General features: G+C 34.4%; 2 protein-coding genes across 4 annotated transcripts; both read right to left on the bottom strand.

The window, feature by feature from the left end:
• Positions 1–939: 939 nt before the first annotated feature.
• LOC104222679 (putative late blight resistance protein homolog R1A-3) lies at positions 940–7,583 on the bottom strand. 2 transcript variants are annotated; one of them, XM_009773942.2, is made up of 3 exons: positions 7,026–7,583; positions 1,796–4,042; positions 940–1,685 (listed from the first exon to the last, which is right to left on the bottom strand). In XM_009773942.2, the coding sequence occupies exons 1-2, from the start codon at positions 7,449–7,451 to the stop codon at positions 1,826–1,828; spliced, it is 2,643 nt and encodes an 880-aa protein (XP_009772244.1). In that variant the 5' UTR covers positions 7,452–7,583; the 3' UTR covers positions 940–1,685; positions 1,796–1,825. The 2 variants fall into 2 exon arrangements, with proteins under 2 accessions (XP_009772244.1, XP_009772243.1); XM_009773941.2 differs by having other exon boundaries at positions 940–1,416.
• Positions 7,584–15,523: 7,940 nt separating this feature from the next.
• Positions 15,524–20,591, bottom strand: LOC104222678 (probable disease resistance RPP8-like protein 4). Of its 2 annotated transcripts, none has more exons than XM_009773938.2 (3): positions 20,510–20,591; positions 17,761–18,925; positions 15,524–17,350 (listed from the first exon to the last, which is right to left on the bottom strand). In XM_009773938.2, the coding sequence occupies exons 2-3, from the start codon at positions 18,788–18,790 to the stop codon at positions 15,735–15,737; spliced, it is 2,646 nt and encodes an 881-aa protein (XP_009772240.1). In that variant the 5' UTR covers positions 18,791–18,925; positions 20,510–20,591; the 3' UTR covers positions 15,524–15,734. The 2 variants fall into 2 exon arrangements, with proteins under 2 accessions (XP_009772240.1, XP_009772241.1); XM_009773939.2 differs by lacking the exon at positions 20,510–20,591 and adding an exon at positions 20,211–20,388.
• Between the last annotated feature and the right edge of the window lie 924 nt (positions 20,592–21,515).

Raw genomic sequence — 21,515 nt, 5'->3', positions numbered from 1 at the left:
GCAACTAACAAATGCATCAGATGACCACCCAAGAACCACAAATTTGGTGCCGTGTTTACTTAAATTTTTCCGATAATTCTTAACTTCAACATTTACTTTCACTTGGTTCACTACAATGTAGACTGTAATTTACAACAACCCGGTATAATCCCATTTAGTGGGGTCTGGGGAGGGTAGTGTATACGCAGACCTTACCCCTACCCTAGGGTAGAGAGGCTGTTTCCAAATAGACCCCCGACATCCTTCCTTCCAAGAACTTCCCACCTTGCTCTTGGGGAGACTCGAACTCACAATCTCTTGGTTGAAAGCGGAGGTTGCTACCATCATAGCAACCCCTCTTGTAATTTATGAGGTAGACTGTAATTTATGAATTAGAAAAGAGAATTATTTAGATCTTCTTTCTTTCTTTCTTTTTTTTCTAACTGAAACCTTGAAAAAGTATCAAACATTTCACCTGAAATTGAATACCCATTTGCCTAACTATAAACCAGAATAATTTCACTGGTGCAACATCGAAGTGCCGGTGCCGAAAGACTTTTTCGGTTCTGTTAGTTTTAGGGTTGAAGACCAAAAGTGTTTATTTTTTCTAAACATTAAGGACTATACCTGTTAAAGGGTATATATCAAGGACCAAGATAAACCAACTCCAATACATTAAGGACCATTTTGATCATTTTCTCAAATATAATCATACTTTGGGGTTAAAAACTTCAAAAAATTTCAAGTTCCCAAATACTGATTTAGGACAATTTTTGGGCGAAAATTTTTCTTCCACTCACAAAACTTCAACTTTTAAACACAACTTCAAAAATTCTTTTTTCAAGTTTCATCAAATATATGTCCAAACGCTAGCTTAAATTGTGTTTTATATGAGACTATACCAAAGGAGTTATCTTTTACCTTCATTCTTGAGCTTCCAAATAAAGCATAGGCAAGCGCTAAAATAAGATAACTCTTTTATTACAAAGGATAATATTGTGAGATACAGTCCATTACCAAACAACTTATCTCATGACCACATTGCAGACTACCCAAATTTCATTGTGAAGCCAAGGACTACACAATTAAATTTCTTATCTAAGAAAACCAATGTAGCCCTAATGGATTAACATACCACTATAGACATCCAATTTCAAATTCGAACATGGGGTCACAATCGACAAGACTATACACGAATGGCATGAGAGAGATAAAAGCAGCTCAAGAATTACAGAAACACTCTGCTTTCGGTTTACTCTTTCGACGTATGAAGTACAACGAGAAACAAATCTGGTTTTATTATGAAACTTATCAGATTAGAATATACAAAATGCAGCAGGCTTCATAGTAAAAACCAACGAACCAGAAGCAAGGATGCACAACCGTGCAGCCCCTCCTGAGAGAATTGTATTTTGTCCAAGGTCGATCAAAGAAGACCTGTACCAGTCAGGAAGTCAATTTCTCTTTTCCAAATAGATTGAATTGAAAATAAATTCCAGGAGTTCCAATTACCAAAATAAAATGCAAAGGCAAATAGCTATGCCAAACATCAAGATCTCTTGTTCAAGTTTAGTTAAATCATAAATGTTATCAGACTGTAAACTGAGAGCAGAAACTGCATGATTGAGTTGTTTGATATTTAGCGGATATTCTTATCTGCTCCCTATTTATTTTGGACTTGAATTGCAACGCAGGGACACAAATTCCTGTATGGATGTGAAAAAGGGGTAGCAAATAAAAGGGTCGTGGAAATCTCTACAAACAGGAAATTGAGATTGAACAATTTAATTAAAGGTCAAGTAACGATTTAACTCACCTCTCAAGAAAGCTGTACATCCAGTTGCAATCACAGATCAGGAGGGAATATAGAAAGTTTGAACCCAGTCTTCTCGGTCCCTTGAGGTTGCTTGTCCTTCTTGTCTTGTAGTTCCCGGGCAGATATTGCTGCTGTTTTGGTGGAATTGTACAACTCTACCGCTTGGAGGCTGCGTATATCAGCCAGACCAATGGGAATTTCCTTAAGCCTATCACAGGAGATGAGAACAAGACGCTTAAGTCTTGGAAATTGATCAGCTGATGCGTTCCAAGAAACTAAGTTTGTCCTTTCAATCCATAACACCAGTAGCGAAGAAAAACCTCCAACTTTTGGCTCCCAGCACTCTCCCATAAACCCATTTTCTTTGAGCTTCAGGACTTCAAGGTGTTCCAACTGCCCCAATACAGACATATCATTCCACCCCAACCGGGTGTCCACTAAAGTCAGCTTCCTCAACTTTGTTGGAAATATATGTGCAGGTGGAAGGTGCAACTCTTTTCCTGTTTGAATACCATCATTTATCAGCTTCAAGCTTTCAAGGTATTCTACCTTCTTAACATTTTTTAACGATGTAGATGTGTTTGGCTCAAGAAGCACAGATATTTTCCCACGAATGCCCAGCTTTTTCAGGTTTGGAGCCCTTGCAAACACTTCTTCTGTGCAGCTTTCAGGAGCAATTGTGGAGAGAGTTTGCAGGCTTTGATTTACCAAAGTAACTTTACTACTTTTTCGGGCAATAGGCACAGACAACTTAGCAGAAGAGTTAGTGTGCAGATGCCTTAGTCGTGCCATATTCCATATGTTTGCTTGAATATCAAGAGAGCGTTGTTGCGTGTTAATTATGAGGGTTTGGATGTTCCAAAGTTCTCCAATACGTGTAGGAAGGACCTTGATTGAGTTAGATGAGAAAGCAATATACCTCAAATGATATAACTGGAAAAACTCCCTGGAAAGGCGACTAAAGTTGATGGATTCAACATCCCAAACCCTTAGCAACGGAAAGCCTTTTGGTATGGTTGGGATGTCGGCAGTTGGCATCTCAATTTGATTTGAAGAAAAGGATAAAAATGACCTGATATATTCACCAGCGGGTTTTGTACTGATAAATTCCAAAACTGAGGAATGAATGCATAAGCGACGGTAGGTGGCTAATTCCCGCTTTCCAGGAAAATATTGCTCAGCACCTAGTTTTATTTCTTGAAAAAGATTTTCCTCCTTCACAGCCTCTTGTCTACAGAACTCGTGCAACATGTCATGAACACGGCATGTTTTGATATGGCCATCAGATGCTACTTGCATTACCATCACTAGATTCCTATTGACGAGATCATTCAAGTTTTCCTCTGCTTTACATTCAAGAGATAAGTCGCTTTTATGCTGTATGAATCCTTCCGCGATCCACAAACGGATTAACTTCCAAGAAGGTATCTCTAAGCCTCCTGGAAATACTGCACAATATAAAAAACATGCTTTCAAGTCATAAGGCAAGTTGTCATAACTCATTTGCACCAATTTCTTACAGTTCATTGAATCTACATTTATGATGTGCTCACTCAAATTCTTATCGACTTGTTCCCACTCCCTTGTTGTCTTATCTTTTCCTATTAGAGCTCCTGCAATCACCACTATTGCAATGGGTAATCCCCTACACTTTTCAGCTATGCTCTTTCCAGGTTGTTCCAATTTAACAGGACATTTATCCTTGTTAAAAACCTTCTTCTGTAGCAAAATCCAACTTTCATCTATAGTCAAAAATTTTAGATCATGAGGGATATGACTGCAGTATTTAGCGACTTTGCTATCTCGTGTCGTCAACAATACTCTGTTACCTTTATTGGTTTCCGGAAAAGCAATCCTGATACGCTCCCAAGCTTCGCCAGACCATACATCATCCAAGACAATCAGATATTTTCCAGTCTTCCCCAAAAACTCTCGTATTTCGTCAGCTAAATCTTCCTCAGGCCTATCATGATATTGTTTGGTGTTTCGGGTGAACTTACTGATGATGTTGAGAAATAATTCTCTTCTTCTATATGTCTGAGAAACGTAAACCCAAATGCGAGTGAAGAATTTATATCCAACTTCAGGATGCTTGTAAACCAGATTTGCTAACGTCGTTTTACCAAGCCCAGGCATACCAACAATTGGAATAACCTCTAGACTATCTGATCCTTCAAAAAGACGGTTGATTATCTTTCTCACCTCATCGTCAAAGCCCACAACATCATCTTCCTCTACCACTGGAGACTTTTAACATAATAGAGATATAGGTCAGATATATGAATGATACTCGCAGGCCAAATATTGTATTATTTTAAAAAGAACAAGTTATTCTTTCTTTGGAAACATGATAGTAAGTTCAACTAATTGCAGAAAAATGGGCTTTTCCGTCACATAGAACAGTGAAATGAGACTTCAAGATTATTTTGCTGTGAATGTGAACTAAATTGCATCGTATGTATTATGTCTTATCACTAACAGTAATACATGTACTTCCCAAAATTATAATTTGACAAACAAAAAGACCAGTGAATAGCTTTAATTCTTAATATAAAACATACTGTATGTTTTGTCATGCATTTAAGGAATATATTAAGGATTTAACTATATGAACATTTGATTTAAAATGAAAAAAAATTCTTCTAGCACAGTGTCTCTTTCCAAAAAAGTATTTAGTTAGGCAACATAACTTATAGGAGTTGATTGAACCATTCAATCAAGCTAATCACAGAAGCACAGAAATATTTAGGAGTGGCAGACGGCTTTGATAAGACAGCCTCATCTTAAACAGCCTGCTTGGATGGTAATGCTGTGCGGTCTACCAGAATAGTAATGAAATAGCTAACCATGTACTGAGTCTGTATGTTGGGTTAGTTATTAGTAGGACGGAAATTACAATTGCTATATATATGTCCTCACCCCTCGGATCCAGTATGACAAGGAAAAGAGGGCAATATATAATAACAGACATATAAAAAAGATGTTGTGTCACTTTCTTGGTCTAAGTAGCTTGATGTGATTTCGAATTATTTGTACTGGAACGTTATCTTAAATGGTAATAGTAACTGAAATTTTTCAGGAGCAATCATTTTTCTAGTCCTCTTAGAATAACAGATAACTTTTCCGATAATCCATGTGTTCTTTTTCTAGATTTAGTTATTTCTCTTAGCATGAATGAGTGTTGCTTAATCCTCAATATTCTACATTGTTATATTGATAATCAAGAATTCCTGTTGTACCTTTTTTAAAATAGGCAAATCTTGTTGTGCCTTTATACAACTTGCTTATGCAATATGCACTAAGAGGTCGTTTGGTAGAGTGCATAACACAAAATAATGCTTGCATTAGTTTTGTGTATTAGTAATACCTTGTTTGATATACTTTTTCAACCTATGTATAACTAATACAAGCATTAGTTATACATCCTATTTGGTATTATCCTGTGTATAGCTAATGCATAGCAAAACCATGGTATTAGTAATACCAAGGCTATCAATGCATGCATTAGTATGTCTAAAGACCAAATTGTCCTTAAAGTCCCTTAAAATAAAAAATATAGAGGGCATTTTTGTAAACAATTAATTTTTTTTAAAATTATGCAATGCATTTTAGTTTTTAATACACCACACCAAACAATGTATAAAAAATAATCTCTGCATAACTAATGCTTGCATTACTAACACATGCATTACTAATCCCTGCATTACTAATACACCATATTGAGCATTATTCTTATACACTCTACCAAACGACCCCTAAGGTCATAAGTTTGATTTCTATATTATTTTAGTAATAGCGGGAAAACAAAAAATTAATTGAAAAGTTAATTTGATGGAAAAAATAGCTAGTAAAGTTCAAATTTTCAATAATTGATAAATCTAAATGTTTTTAAAGCTAATAAAAGTTAGTAAAATCAGTTTTTACTACAAGTGTGTCAAACTCTGGGCATTCTTGAGTAAAAAAAGGCAAATAAGTATGACAAATAGAGTGATATCTTATGTGCTTTGCATAAATTTCAAAGTACTTATAAGAAACGACGATGCCATATAATCAGTTTATGATATTCAAATGTATATATGATCTTAATCCATTTATTTAGGCTAAAATGTTTTATTTAATTGGTTAATCTTTTGCACCCAAGGGTGTTGTCTAACCGTCCATAAAGTTGGAATGAGGACAATGGATGATCAGTGTTTGAATCCCATCACACACGAAACAACTAGGGTATTTGTTCTTATTTTCCTAAGTCTTAGGTGGGTAGAGTTACACCACATAACCAAGAAATCCCCTACAGCCAGCGGAGCACGACTCGAAACTCGGTGGATAATGAGACGCCCCTTTACCCGTCTCCATTTAAATATCATCTTTTTGTCCTCGGCACGTTTTGAACCCATGAAGTGTGCCTAATCCACATAACAAACTGTGCTCGTACCACTAGACCATAGCCCAGGGAGTTAGGGTTAGCGTCTTTGGTTTAATTATTTTCACATTATTTCTAACACCAAAATACAATTCACATTTGGCATAATCATATCAACAAACAAGAAAGAGCACACTTTTAGAAATATGATTTGTCCATCTTTCTAACATTTTGGACTATTTATTTATATAATCAAAATTTCTGAAACAAAATTAGAGAAGGGTAGCTCGATGCACTAAGCTCCCGCTATGTGCGGGGTTCAGGAAAGGGCAAGAGTCTATTGTACGCAGTCTTACCTGCATTTCTACAAGAGGTTGTTTCCACAGCTCGAACCCGTGACCTCCTAGTTACGCTGAGGCTCCCCTTCAGAAACAAAATTAGAGAAGAGTAGCCAGGTGCACTAAGCTCAAGCTATGCGCGGGGTTTGGGAAAAGGTCGAACCACAATCTATTGTATGTCGCTTAATGCAAGCTATTTCCTTAGCTCGAACTCGTTACGCCGAGGCTCCCCTTCAAAAACAAAATTAGAGAAGGATAGCATGGTGCTCTAAGCTCACGCTATGTGCGGGGTTCGAGAAAGGGTTGGACCACAAAAGGTCTATTGCACGCCGCCTTAAAACTACATTTTTGCGAGAGGCTGTTTCCACAGCTCGAACCCGTGACTTCCTAATCACATGTAAGTCACTTTACCGGTTACACCCAAGCTCCACTTCACAAACAAAATTAGAGGAATTCCAAAAAAAAAAAGGAAAATTCGAAATTGGGACTGATCATTGAAAAATGAAATTGAGATTGATCATTGAAGCCATACCTTTCTCTCTTGTCCACCTCTACCGGATAGATCTTCATTTTGAAGGGCATAAACTTCAGTCCGACGGATTTCCTTCACTTTCTCTCTAATAGCTTTTATTTCACTAGCCACATCCCTCACTCTCTTATAATGAGTTAGGTCCACAAATCTGCTTACTCCTCTGCCCTTGTGAAGCTTAGACTCAATAACAAACTTATCAATGGCGTCTTCAGCTGCGTTGACCACCGTCCTAATCTTCTTGACCAATTCTTTTAGAATTTTATTCTCGCTATTGTATGCGGCTGCTTTTTTGAGGAAGACATCGAATTCCTTGAGATCTTCAAGCAGACTCTCAGCCGCATCCTTAATCCCAATAATCAGTTCCCCGTTGTCCCGTAGTAACTGCTTTAAGTTCTCTATCAGAAAGCTCAAACCTAAATCCGCCATGTTTTTTCCTTCTTATCGAATACTGTATTTGACCTAATTCTGTTCAGCTTTAGCATAGAGAGAGAAAGAGACTTTGAGGTTTTGGGGAAGATGTGCAGATGTTGAGTGTGGATGGTGAACATTGACGTGTACTTGGAAATTTGGTTGGCAAAAAATATTATTTTTGTGTTTTGGTTACAACCGAGAGTTTGTGAGTTTGAGTCTCCCGAGAGCAAGGTGGAAGGCGTCTATTCGAAAACAGTCTCTCTATCCAGGGTAGGGTAAGTTTTACATACACACTACTCTTCCCAGATCCTACTAAGTGGAATTATACTGGGTTGTTGATGGTGGTGGTGGTAAACAAGTTATTAAAAGATTAAGCTAGTGTTTGAACATAGATTTAGTTGAAACTTGAAAAAATAATTTTTGAAGTAGTTTTGAAAAATAATTTTTGGAAGTTGAAATTATGTTTAGACATGCATTTTATTTGAAAAAAATTTGAAATTTTGTGAGTGGGAGAACAAGTTTCACCCAAAATCTACCCTAAACTAGATTTTGGGAACTTGAAAAATAATTTCAGAAATTTTTCAAAAATAGATCATTAATCTATGAACAAACAATATTTTCAAAAAAGATTTGAAAAAACGTTGCCAAAATGTATGGTCAAACAGGGCCTAAGAGCCCGTTCGGACATATTTTTTTTATTTGCTTTTTTGCAAAAAAAAAAATTGAAAACAATGTTTGGACATACAATTCTTATCATTTTTTCCTTTTTCACTTGAAAATCTATTTTCAAATTGAATTTTTAAATTTTTAGTTTTACAAATTTACCCCACATTTTTAAACAATAGCATTTTGATTGTTTATGATATATCTTTTGTTGATTTTTTGGAGCTGCTACTTCTTTTTCTTTGTAACATCTGCATATTCTTGATGTCTTTAGCTAATACTATTCATTTACTTCATCAAAAACAAAAATAGCATTTTGATTGTTTATTTCAAGTAGGATACTCAAATTGGGGTAGCTTTGATATTTTTTACAAGTTGTGGGGTATTAATCATGTTTTATGGTTTTGAAAAAAAAAATATCTAAATACTACCTTTATCTTCAATTCAAATTTTAGTGAAATTCCAAATTTGAAAAAAAAATTGGAATCATGTCCAAACGCCTACTAAGCTGGCGTTTGGCTATAATTTTCCAATTTATTTTGAAAATTTTGATTTTGGTGAAGTTTAGTTTGAAGATGAAAATATGTTTGGACATGAGTGTTCAAAAAATATTTCACCTTTTTTTTTGTTTGAAAAACATAAAACATAATTTATACCCACAAGTTCTAAAAACTATCACAAATACCGAACAATACCTTCATCAATAGCATTCGTTATATTATCGCAAATCATAGCCCTGAACATAAATAAATTTGGTACAAAATTATGATTTTTATAATGAACTACATAATATACTATTATATGATCAAGAAAATGAAGCAACATTGTTACAAAATAATAAACGGTAGGCTCTTTTATAAAATACCAAAGTTTGGGGTAATTTTTAAAAAGGGGTTTTGACACAGTTACCCACAAAAACAAAACTATTTACCCGTGTCTACCCAGTTATTTTTCTACCCATAAACTAATTACATTTCCTACCCATAGTAGGTTTTGTGGGGAATTTTTTCTTTATTCTCCAATTCTTTTTTATTTCTATGCTTCTTTTCTTTTTTCCTTTTTTTCTTTCTTTTCTCTTTTTCTTTTTTCTCATTTTCTTCCTATTTTTTTTTTATTTTTTCTCTTTTATTCATTCATTTTTGCCCAAATCGTATTATTGTTATTTTTACCATAACTTATTTCACACTCAAATTTGACTCCTTCTTTATTTTTTTTTCTTTATTTCTTGTTCCTTTTCTAATTCCACGTAATTGCCATGCAAACCTTGATCTTTTTCCCTGCAAATATCAGTACATACTCTACCATTAGCAGTAACATCAATCAGTGATGGAGCAAGAAAACATAATCTAAGGCCACTAATCTCCATATATACTAGTTAGAATAGAAATAATACTAAAATATTGGAAAATGCAATAAAAATATAAGTAGCAAAAAAGACTTCTAGTACCATATGATACCAATATGGTATACATGTATATCAACAGAGTATATGATTGCTCTAGAATATTGCTACAATTATCTGTGACTATACTAATGTACCAAAACATTAAAGGATACAATAAAGGTATGAGAAAATTACATGCTCGCATTGCAAGCTAAATATTCGCAAAGCAATTTGCTCATTCCATATACTAACATGGTATATAGTGTATGGGTCGTTCCAACAATTGCCTATAATTATAAAAACTATTACATAATACACATAATCTATATCCATTAGCACAAAAAAATTCCAACACTGGAAATCATGTTCATATAAATAATTTCAGAAATGAATTTACTTAAGATGCAGCCAAAACAACCAAAAAATGTTCAAACTACCATATGATACCAATATGGCATATAACTATACCAACATGGTATACAATTTTACTGGTTAATTTCCGGCAACTATATGACTACACTACTATTACATAACATACATGCATAAATAAAAAAAATAAAAAAATAGTGTACCACATATTAATATAATAAAGTATTTCAAGATATTGTACTATATTACTATTATTAAAATAAAATCAAATATTGTACTAATGAATGCAGCTAATACAACCAAAAAATGATTCAACTAGCATATGATACCAATATAGCTATACTAATAGGGTATATAGTTGCAATGAATTGTATACTAAAATGGTATATTTGTATACTATTTGAGTATAGAATACAAATTCGTCTTCTTCTCTTGTTCAACTATATTTCAACCCAAACTTCTAAAATCTACTATAAAATCTCTACCAAATTGACTAAAACTTTAGCTACAACCTCCAATCAACTTTCCAAACAAACTCATATAGGATCGGATCAAAATAATTAAAAACTCAAACAAACCAAGTTATGAGTTTCAAGCTTCAAGGTCCTTCAATGGTGTATTAGAATTTTTGTACAATAAATCTCCAAAAAACAGTTTGGTTGAAGAGAAAGAATTGTTTTTGTAAGCATTATCTACTTTTCTTTGTTTGAATCAATGAATTGTTTTTATCGAATACACAAAGAGAGCCCTCTGAGTTTTGTGGTTCGATCTCTTTTTTATATAACAGGGAGTGTTCAAGACTGATGATTTCTTTCCATCGGAAGGCTGCAACTGGGAAGCTTACTGGTGTATACAGAAAGTATAACATCTCTAAATACGAGATTTGGATTTTTGATTGTTGAAATTGGGATTGCCGTTTTTGCTTCAAATGAAAAAAGAGCAGAGTGGAGTAAGAGTTGGAGAAGCAGTTGAGCTGGGGGACAAGCTGCACGTGATTTCAATTATTACTCCCTCATATTATTGAGAAATAACCGAGTAAATAGTTTGGGCATCATGGGTAGGAGTAGTAAATAGTTTGGGCCTGGGCATTAAAGGGTAAATAGTTTCGAATTAATAGGTATAAAGTGAATTTTTCTGTTTTAAAAAATGTAATAGTAATATTTTGGGCCAAAATCAGCTCTTGGGATTTGGGTTTGAGTTTTGGGAATTTGTCAAAATATGGATAAAATTTATGAACAAACATGTATTTGTAAAAAAAAAACAAATATATTTTGGCAAAATCTATAGCCCAAAGGATCCTAAATATCCCGGCATTATTATCTCACCCTTTTATAGAAATACTAATAATATTACAATCTCGAAATAACTAATCTCGAGATTAGTTATGTTATGATTTTATCAAAAATAAATATGGGATCAACTCATTTTAAATATAATTCAGAAATTAATTATTCCTTAAATATCGTACCAAACGAGCCCTTCGTACCTTGTTAGTACTTGATGTTGCTACGGCTTCTTTCCACTTATTTTCCTGGCTTTGAAAGTGTTGCTATTGTCTTTCTCGCCTATTTATTTATACGGAAAAGGGTTCAAAATGCTTTTAAACTATTGGAAAAAATTTTAAAATACAATTCATCCATCTATTAGGTTAAAAATACCCCTCCATCCACCTTTTTGGTTCACTTATACCCTTTGACCGTTAGGTCAATGCAGAATTAAAAAATAAATACTTAAAAAAATATTTGCAAAATATTTTTGTTTTTTTAAACTTATGCACCAATAGTCCACTAATTTAGTAAAATATTCTTCTTCTTTTTTCAGTTTTTACAAAAAATAATTCAGTTTTTACAAAAAAATATTTTTTCCAATTTTTTAAAGCATATTATAAAAACAGAAAAAAGTTTTTTAACAAAAATATTTTTGTTTTTTAAAAAGTAAAAAAAAACATTTTCAACAAAATATTTTCGTTTTTGAATTTGTTTTTTCATTTTTTTCATTTTTTAAAAAAGTTTCAGTTTTTAAAAAACAAAAATATTTTGTTAAAAAACGAAAATATTTTTTTCAGTTTTTACAAATTTGTTTTTCTAGTTTTTACAAAAAAATGCTTTAAAAAACTGAAAAAATAAAAAAAATTCAAAAAAGAAAATATTTTGTTGAAAATATTTTTTTTCAGTTTTTAAAAAACAAAAATATTTTATTTTTTATTTTTACAATTTGTTTTCAGTTTTTACCAAAAAATGCTTTAAAAATACTGAAAAAATGAAAACAAATATTTTTTTTTTATAAAAACTGAATTGTTTTTGGTAAAAACTGAAAAGAAAAAGAAGAAGAAGAAGACTTTACTAAATTAGTGGACTACTGGTGCATTAGTTTTAAAAAAACGAAAATATTTTGCAATTTTTTTTTTAAGTAATTATTTTTAATTCAGCATTGACCTAACGGTCAAAGGACATAAGTGAACCAAAAAGGTAAATGGGGGGTATTTTTAGCCCAATAGGTGGATGAAGTGTATTTTTAAATCTTTTTCAATAGTTTAGGGCCATTTTGAACACTTTTCCGTTATTTATATTGTTTATTTCTACCGTTTCTTTTATTTTTCTTGAGCTGAGATCGAAAATAATATTTCTATGATTTTAGGTTGACTTCATCTTCTTAATTAATTGTGTTTATTACTATTGGGGAGTGGAAGAAAGAGAGAGAGTTTGATGCTCACCACATCGTGAAAGATGTGGAGCTCACACCACCTATTTTACGGTTTTACCCTCTAACCCCGGTTTAGGATGACTTTATACGGCTAATAAAGATAAAGTAATTCCAACTGCTAGATTCCTATTTTTGTAAAGCTCCTATGGGCGTTCGTCGGTCGGTACGGTATGATATTTAGATATTTTAATTCGCTATTTTTGGTATTCAATTTCTTAAAATATAATACCAATACCATACCTAATTAAATTCGGTATGATTCGGTTTTCTCCTTTCGGTTTCGATTTATTCGGTTTGGTAACTTCGATTTATTCAGTTTGAATATTAATTAGTGCATAGAGTCATAGACTGTAATATTCTAAATTAACGTACTCAAAAGTACAAAACTAGAAATATTTGTTGATAAAATTTTGTCCAAAACTAGCAAATATCAACCCAGAGGAAAAGAACTGTACATAAAAGAATAAATTTGATCATTAGTAATATCTTGTTAGGAAAGTAAAATTTAGACTTTTATATTTATGTTATATTTAATAAAATGTGTATTGTGTAATATAATATATATTTCGGTACGATATCGGTATTTCGGTATACCATTTTGAAATACCAAATGCGATACCTAATACCAATATTTTTTAAAACATAAACCAAATACCATACTGAATATCAAAATATTGAATTCCAAATACCAAAACTTTCGGTTTCGATATGGTAATTCGGTATTTACCAAACTATGTACAACCCTACATAAACCTGACCTGGATGTAAAATGCGTACAATATATAAAGTTCAATCAAATTATATATCCCTCCGTTCACTAGTTGTACACTATTAACTTTGCACGTCCCTTAAGAAAATAATAAATAAAATGTTTGATTTACTATGATACCCATATTAATTGGTGTATAGTTTTAATGGATTTGGAATGAGTAATTAATGGTAAGGGCAAAACGGAAAAAATAAATTATTTTTCTCTTAATATGCGAAAGTGGACAAGTAAATATGAATATTTATTTTTAGAATAATGGACAACTAAAAGTGAACGAATGGAGTAGTAGTCTATTTGCCTCCATTTTTGGCACTCGGTGGATCGCTGATTTTGCTCCTCGCCTTCACTATCTGCTAAAGGGACAACAACAACAACAACAACAACAATCCAGTATAATCCCACTTAGTGAGGTCTGGGGAGGGTAGTGTGTACGCAGACTTTACCCCTACCCTAGGGTAGAGAGACTGTTTCCAAATAGACCCCCGACATCCTTCCCTCCAAGAACTTCTCACCTTGCTTTTGGGGAGACTCGAACTCACAACCTCTCGGTTGGAAGTAGGGTTGCTTACCATCAGCGCAACCCCTCTTGTCTAATCTGCTAAAGGGACTTAGAAAATAAAAAAAGAGTAAATCTTTCATTTAAAATTTAGATCTGAAGTTAGGCATAAATATATGGAGTTCAGCCATAAATCTCTGAAGTTCGCTTGCACAAAAAATACGCTAAAATTTTAGATAAAATTCTATAATTTTAGACACAAATTTGTAAACTTTAATCACATATGTCTGAAGTTAATTTGAAGTGACTAAAATTATAAAAAATTAATATAAACTTTGGCTACGTCTTAAATAGGGGTCCCAAAATTAGGTATCTGTGCATTTGCGCCCAGAAAATAAAAGATTTGAATGAATTTACAAACAAAAAATGCATTTTTTGATTGAAATTTACGTGATTAACATTAAAACTTTTACGTGCAAACTGATGAGGCTACAATACTTATTATGGATCATGACTTAATGCAATAATTTCTTCTCTTTATTTTTCCAAGCATTCAGTTCAAAGCTTCAAGACAGAATATACTGTGATGTCATCGCTCTTTTATTTGCTTATTGTTGTGTATTCCTACAAGTAGAGTCTGGACCTATTTGCTTATTAGTCGAGCAAAATCAAACAACCTAATTTTGATTTCTTTATGAAATCAACAATACTTACCAAAAAAATAATAATCTGGGCAACCCGGTGCACAAAGTATCTCGTGTTCACATAAGGTCCGGAGAAGGGCCGCATTCTAGATGGGGCGTGATATAGGCAACCTACCTTGTTGCAAGCATAAGTGACTAATTCTATATCTCAAACCCATGACCTATCAGTCATACGGAAATAACTTTATCGTTACTCCAAAGGCTCCCCTTCGAAATCAACAATACTTAATTTCAAAGGAAACTTCTTTGAAAATTTAAACCTTGTATAGAAAGCTTTAAAAATTTACCATTTCGTATATTTTGGTCGACAAATTGATCTCCAAATAAAAGTTAGATGCATTGTTCCTAAAGTCACTAAACATTATCTTGCCACCCGAAGAGAATATTTATAGAAATGAATTCACAAACTTGGGAAAACTTTGAGTTTCAACCATTGGATAGACACCAGTCAAAACTTAGAGCAAGGGAATTTTTATTTACACATCTCTCATGGATTCCGCTTCGGTTTTCTAGTACCTTGCCGTTGTTTCTACTTGGCTATTACTATTGCTTTCTTCCATCTTTTTTTCCGGTTCATACATTGTTGGTTTTATTTTCCTTGCTTGTTGTTGATATTTACCTTTTTTTATTCTTCCTCTCGAGCTGAGAGTCTTTCGGAAACAACCTCTCTACCTTCCTAGAATAGGGGTAAGGTCTGCGTACACACTACCCTCCCCAAATTTCACTTGTCGAATTCCACTTTGTTGTACATATCTCTCACGAATCCTTTGTCCATGAAATTTTGCATTTTTTTTGAAATTTTTCGAAAACGATTTTTTTTTACCACTTTTTCAAAAAAATTAGAAAATTTCTCTTTCCCCCCTCACAAAGCTGTAACATTTTTTCAAGTGAAATGTATGTCCAAACATAATTTTAAATTTCAAATACCATTTTTTAACTTAACTCCAAATACTACTTTTTTTAAAAAAATTATAATTTTTATTCCAAACACCTACTAAATTTCAATAATTCAAATTCTTACAACAATAACAACAACAATAACAAAAAACCCAGTATAATCTCACATATTGGGGTTTGGGGAGGGTAGTATGTACGCAGCTTTACCCCTACCTTATGAAGATAGAGAGATTGTTTTCAATAGACATCGGCTCAATTCAAATTATTACAGAATTCAAATTTAATTCATGAACTAACACAGTTGTGTTAAAGTTTAAGGGATATTTCTGCTCAAGAAATCTTTGAAGACAGGATGAAATTCTGAACCATCTGGGAGCAGTTCTACTTTATCGCAGTTTTCAATATTGAGATGAGATAGCCGGGGCATCGCCTTATCTCCCGCCCTACATTTCTCCAAGACGAACAAACCAGAGAGTTCTAAAAGTTCGAGTTGAGGGAAACCTTCAGCAGAACATATAATCTCTTTAACTAGAAAAGCATCATCTTTGAGTACTAGAAGCCTTAGATTGGGAAGCTTCTCTAAAGTTGCCATCGGATCTTCGCAAAGTTGAGTGTTAATAAGGACCATCTCTGTGAATCTTTCGGAGATCAGATTGTATGGTGGCAACTGGTAAAGGTGACCCTCGAAGGAAAATTTAGGTGGAATCCCCGACTCCATTAGCTGCCTAAAAACTTTATGCCTTTTTTCTGTATAACAGTCGAACTTTTTTATCTCGATGGAGGAATGAGACCATCTTTCTGGAGCAGTTTTCATGGGGCTGGTTATTGACTTAAGGTCGTCAAGATTCCCTTCAACTTTCACGTCTAGGTACCGGAGTTTGGTCAATTTGAAGAGATCTGCGATTTCACATACCTCGGAGGTGAAGTTCTTTAGTGTCTGAAGCTCTGTCAATCCATCAAATCGAAGTTTTTCTCCCTTAATTATCATTTGAAATGTTTTCGGAAGATAAAGATGTTGCAGCCTTCTCATCTTCCGCAACACATTCGGGATGATAATCTTGCAAAAATCATGAATTCTCAAATCAAGGACTTGTAGGTGTGACAAGCTGCTTATAGATGATGGCAACACCTCTAGGAAACATCCTTTGAAACTTAAATATCTTAACAAAGGTAGAGCAAAAATAGATTCGGGTAGTTCCCTCCCTTTCTCTCGAAAGTCTATCCTGTCGAAATCAAGAATTCTGAGAGCGCGGAGTTGCTTAACATCCGATAATACAGGCGGCCATACAAGCTCCTCTAATCGTTGATGATCATTGGTCTCAATAATTCGAAGACTCCGAAGGTTTCTGTATTGGGGATTGACTTGAGATTTATACTTCCCTAGATAAATGACAAGATTCCGTGTTCTGCTAAAGTAAAATGATGGCGGATTATCTTCAGTTCGTAAATCCATGACTTTTAAAAGGTCTCTCTCTTCTGCTTTTGAGAGGCACATATCTCCCATTAATCCAACTACACGGCAAGACTTGAGCTCTATTCTCCTTTGCACGTCTATCATTCCCTTCTGCGCTAAAACCTTCAGATTCTCCTCTGTCAAGTCCAAGAGTGTCAATGTACTTCCACATTCATGTGGCGATATCAAGCTTTCAATTGTCCACAAATGACATAATTTTTCTGGTTCTACCTCTGGATCTTCCCTAAAATGGCCCAAGTAGAGAAAACAAAGTTTCAAATGATCGGACAACTCATCATAACTCGGAGTCATAACTTGAGATAGATCTGATCTCGCATTTTTCAGCACGATCTCCCACTCACTCGCATCCTTACCTGCTACTAATTTTGCAAGTTCTATAACTGCCCCTGGTAAACCTTCACACTTTTTTACCATTTCCAAACCTTTTGTCGCTATCTCTTTTCCGATTTCAGCTCCTGTAATAAAGAAAGCAGATATGTTACAGAATCAGGGGCGGATACAGCGTTGCGGTACCGGGTTCCATTTGACCCCAATACTTTTTGCACGAAGCATATATTTATGTGTAAAAATCTACTATTATTACAACAAATAAACGAACCCATAATTTTTTTAAAAATACAATAAGTTCAATGCTAAGAACCTTGAAGATGAACCTGTAGAGCTTAAATCTTGGATCCGTCTCTATAACAGAGTACCCTTTTTTTCACTGATACCGACTGTAATTGAGTTATTTAGTTATCCTCCACCATAAATTTAATAGAACAAGCACATTACTAGAAAATTTTGGTAATTATCAAACAAAAGAATGTTAGAACATTATTGCTTATCGTGCTTTCAACTCTTTTCGTTATGTAACATATTTTACCTGGATCCATTTTCGGCCATGCTGTCCTTTTAAGCAACTCCAAGCTGTATTCTTCTGTTAAAGGCCTCTTTCTATGTACGTAAGGCGCCTGATTCATACCCTCAGCTGCTTCTTTTGCTCGAGTTGTCACAAGTATTCTGCTACCTTTAGCTCCCACAGCACGACGTAGCCTCTGCCAATCCTCAATTGAGCGTACATCTTCCAGAAGAATCAAGCTCCTGGACTCCTTCCTGAACTCCTTCCTGGACTCGTCCTCCTCCAGTTGTTCGCGGATCTTTTCTGCAAGAGTATCTGTTGTCGAATCCTCGTAATCTGTCGTAGAACCCACAAAGCGTGTGAGGACAGACGAATATTCACGTTTGAAATTGAAGCTATCAGATACAGTAATAATGATGCGGTGCTTGCGAAACTCTTGGACAACCCTAGGGTCATTGATTATTGCATGAGCAAGAGTACTCTTTCCTGTGCCACTAGGGCCCCATATGGGAATTACTTCGAACCTGTGTTCGTAACCCTCTGATTTATCAAACAGTGCTCGTAAAATCAGCTCCTTCTCTTCCTCAATCCCAACTGCTTCGCCACCGAGCTCATTTGCAAAGATTTGCTTCCATTTTTTACAACAATTGTCCCAGCTGCTGCTGCTGCTATCCACATTAACATTGGAGGAGAGCTGCAAGACATTCTCTGAAAGAAGACGCTTGATCGTGGTACACAATTTCATAAACTCTGACCTGTCTTGCTTCTCGACAGCGGCACCATGTCCGCTACACAGAGGAAATTGCTTCACAAAAGATCTGCCAGACTTCGATGCCAAATTTTCGACCATATATTCCACGCGATAAACGAGTTCTTCAATTTCCCTCGCGCTGTCGCTGGGCATTTGATCATCTGCTGTTAAATCTTGTAAGAAAATCTCCAGAGATTGAACTACATCGCTGATTTCTCTGTCCGCTCCAATTCGTTCGGTTTCTTCAGCCAAAATCAACTGCCTAAGCTTTTTGATAGCGAGGAGGAGGGCGACTTTCGCCATGGCCTAGCAGGGAATAGCTAGAAGGCAACATACGGATTCCGCAGAACCAGTGGGATTGTCATACATGGTGTTATGAAATCCACTAAATATGTACTCCCTTTGTCCGAATTTATGCGTCACTCTTTCCTTTTTACTCTGTCCCAAAAAGAATGTCACATTTATATATTTAGAAATAAATTAACTTTAAAATCTCCATTTTACCCTTAATAAGATGATTTCTAGCCACACAAATGTTTAAGGCTTGTTTTAGACCAAAATTTTCAAAAGTTTTTTTTCTTTCTTTCTTAAACTACGCGTCAAGTCAAAGGGTGCCATATAAATTGAGACGGAGAGGGTAATAAATCTAGAATCTAACTATTAGCGCTTGAAGTTGTTATAGTTCAAATCCTGCTAAATTAAAGAGGCACAGCTAGTGGAGAGAGAAACTATTTTGCGTTTTTCATTGATAGTATGCCCTATACAGAGAATTAAGAAGTAACCCTAAGTACCCAAAAACTAGGTTAATTAATTACAGAATATTACCATACTTACAAAAAACGGATTGGCATAGTGATTGCGCCGCACCCAATATAGCATTGAATTTGGATGCTATATTGGGTGCGAGGCACTGTGCTATATTAGATGCTGGGCACTTGTAATCCGGCCCTTCCCCGGACCCCGGGGTGCTGGGCATGGGCACTGAGTATAGCACCCAAGATATACACACGCTAATAAATCCTTCTTCATCTGATTGCGTGAACAATATCCGAGTGCCAGATGATCCCATGTCCTATAGTTTGACCCCTTCTCACTCTCCAAGAGTCTTTCTATAACAGATTTCTTATAGCAAACAGTATTTTACTTCCTTAATTGATTTATCCATAGCCAATCAAAATTATTGTCAAAATCAATTGTAAATTCAGATATCCAGTGCTTAAACTGAAACAATTGCCTTGTGAGTTTCAAAAACTGAAAGCTTAAAGAAAAGCAATTCTATCAGTTAATTAGATCAGGGAAGTCATCAATTAACACTAAGATCCCCAAATTTTTTAACCCTAAAACTACTATTTTACCTCTTCTTACCTCTTTTTCCCTAATTAGACAGAAATATTTAGCTTCTGAATTTGACGTTCCACAACAACAATTTAGACAGAAATACTTAGCTTCTGAATTTGATGTGTCTCTTCTTACACAAGTACTGGAAAAAATATCTTACACCTTTTTGCTAATGAACTAACAAGTTTAAGAATAAAGTTAAAGCGACAAGCTTGCTTCATAATACTCTTCGATATTTGCTTTATAGCCTGAACAGATGTGTGAACTTCAACTGTCAAACAATTTTCATCTCAAAAAAACTGTCAAACAACTTTACTTCAAAATTGAATGCAAATGGAAAGAGAAACAATTTTACAAAGCATTTGGATGCAAGTGCTTTATTTACCATAATGGAAAAGACAAGTTTGATCTCAGAAGTGACGAGGCCTGATGGAGTATTCTTGGAATATTTTTCACATAGTAAAACCTCTTAGATATACAATAAAAGAACTATGTGTGCGGAACAAAGGGTGCATGTTGTCTTTGATGAAACAACACCCTAGCCGTGTCCCGTCCACCCCCTCCGCCCCACACCACACCCCAAGCCCCCACCCCCACCCCCACCCCCACCCCCACCCCCACCCCGCAGAAAACGGAAAAATGGAAAAAATAACAGACAACTACGTTGAGAAGAATGGGAATCACCTGTTTAGAGAGAGAGACTTTCTTTGGGGCTGCAGTGGATTCAGGAGCTGATGAATATGAAAGAGTAATCTGCCTCGCGTTGTCATTTGACTAAACGAAGAAAGGTCTTAGGGGTCGTTTGGTACGCCGGAAAAGGAAAAAAATGCTTTTTAGAAGAAGCAGAAGCAGTTTTTGAGAAACAAAAAAAAATAGCTTCTCTACGAAAGCACTTTTTTTTGAGAATTACTTTTGAGAAAAATATATTTAGAAGTAGTTTTCAAAAGATTGGACAAACACTAATTACTGCTCAAAAATACTTTTTAAATTAATTAACCAAATACAAACTACATCTCGCCCAAAAGCAATTTTTTAAAAAATACTTTTGGGAAAAAACACTTCTCAAAATAAGTTATTTTTAGAAATTTGGTCAAACAGGCTGTAAATTTATATTATATTTGGTTGACAGTATAAATTTATCCCGTATGGTACTAAATTTATATTATAACAAAACATAGTATCAACTTTGTTCCAAACTTAATCGTGGATATCTCATCTTATCCCATCAAACTTGGATTATTTTATCTCATCTCCAAGATGGGATAAATTTCTAGTGATTACCTAAAACTATAATTCCGAGATAATTTAGTCCGTGTACCAAACGACCTTTAAAAATACTAGTATTATATTACCTACGTCTTAGGTTGTATATTATACTCCCTATTACTCTATGTCAGTATAAAGGGGTCAAATTTCGGGTGCGCAAATAATAAAGACAAGAAAAATATATTATAAATTATACATCCTCCATTTTAAAATAGGTGAACTTATTTGACTGAGTTTAGGAAGAAAAAAAAGACGTTTAAACTTGTATCGTAAAATGAGGCATATATATTTTGTGCGTTAACTCATTGAATAAAGGTAAATTGTTTTCAAGTACGGAAAACGAATAATTCTTTTTGGCACATGCTAAAAAAAAATAGGTTCACATAAATTAAAACAGGGGAAATAAAATATTTCAGTTCAAATA

This window comes from Nicotiana sylvestris, chromosome 9, assembly GCF_000393655.2.
Source record: "Nicotiana sylvestris chromosome 9, ASM39365v2, whole genome shotgun sequence".
Lineage (NCBI taxonomy): Eukaryota > Viridiplantae > Streptophyta > Magnoliopsida > Solanales > Solanaceae > Nicotiana > Nicotiana sylvestris.
The sequence above is the reverse complement of the archived record's forward strand: the minus strand, read 5'-3'. Positions and strand labels throughout refer to the sequence as shown.

Excerpts from the sequence above, each read along its gene's own strand:
- LOC104222679 (XM_009773942.2), bottom strand. The coding sequence starts at position 7,451 with ATGGCGGATTTAGGTTTGAGCTTTCTGATAGAGAACTTAAAGCAGTTA. Across the intron at positions 4,043-7,025 it reads GAGGTGGACAAGAGAGAAAG|TCTCCAGTGGTAGAGGAAGA; the intron begins GTATGGCTTCAA and ends TTATGTTAAAAG.
- LOC104222678 (XM_009773938.2), bottom strand. The coding sequence starts at position 18,790 with ATGGCGAAAGTCGCCCTCCTCCTCGCTATCAAAAAGCTTAGGCAGTTG. Across the intron at positions 17,351-17,760 it reads ATGGCCGAAAATGGATCCAG|GAGCTGAAATCGGAAAAGAG; the intron begins GTAAAATATGTT and ends TCTTTATTACAG.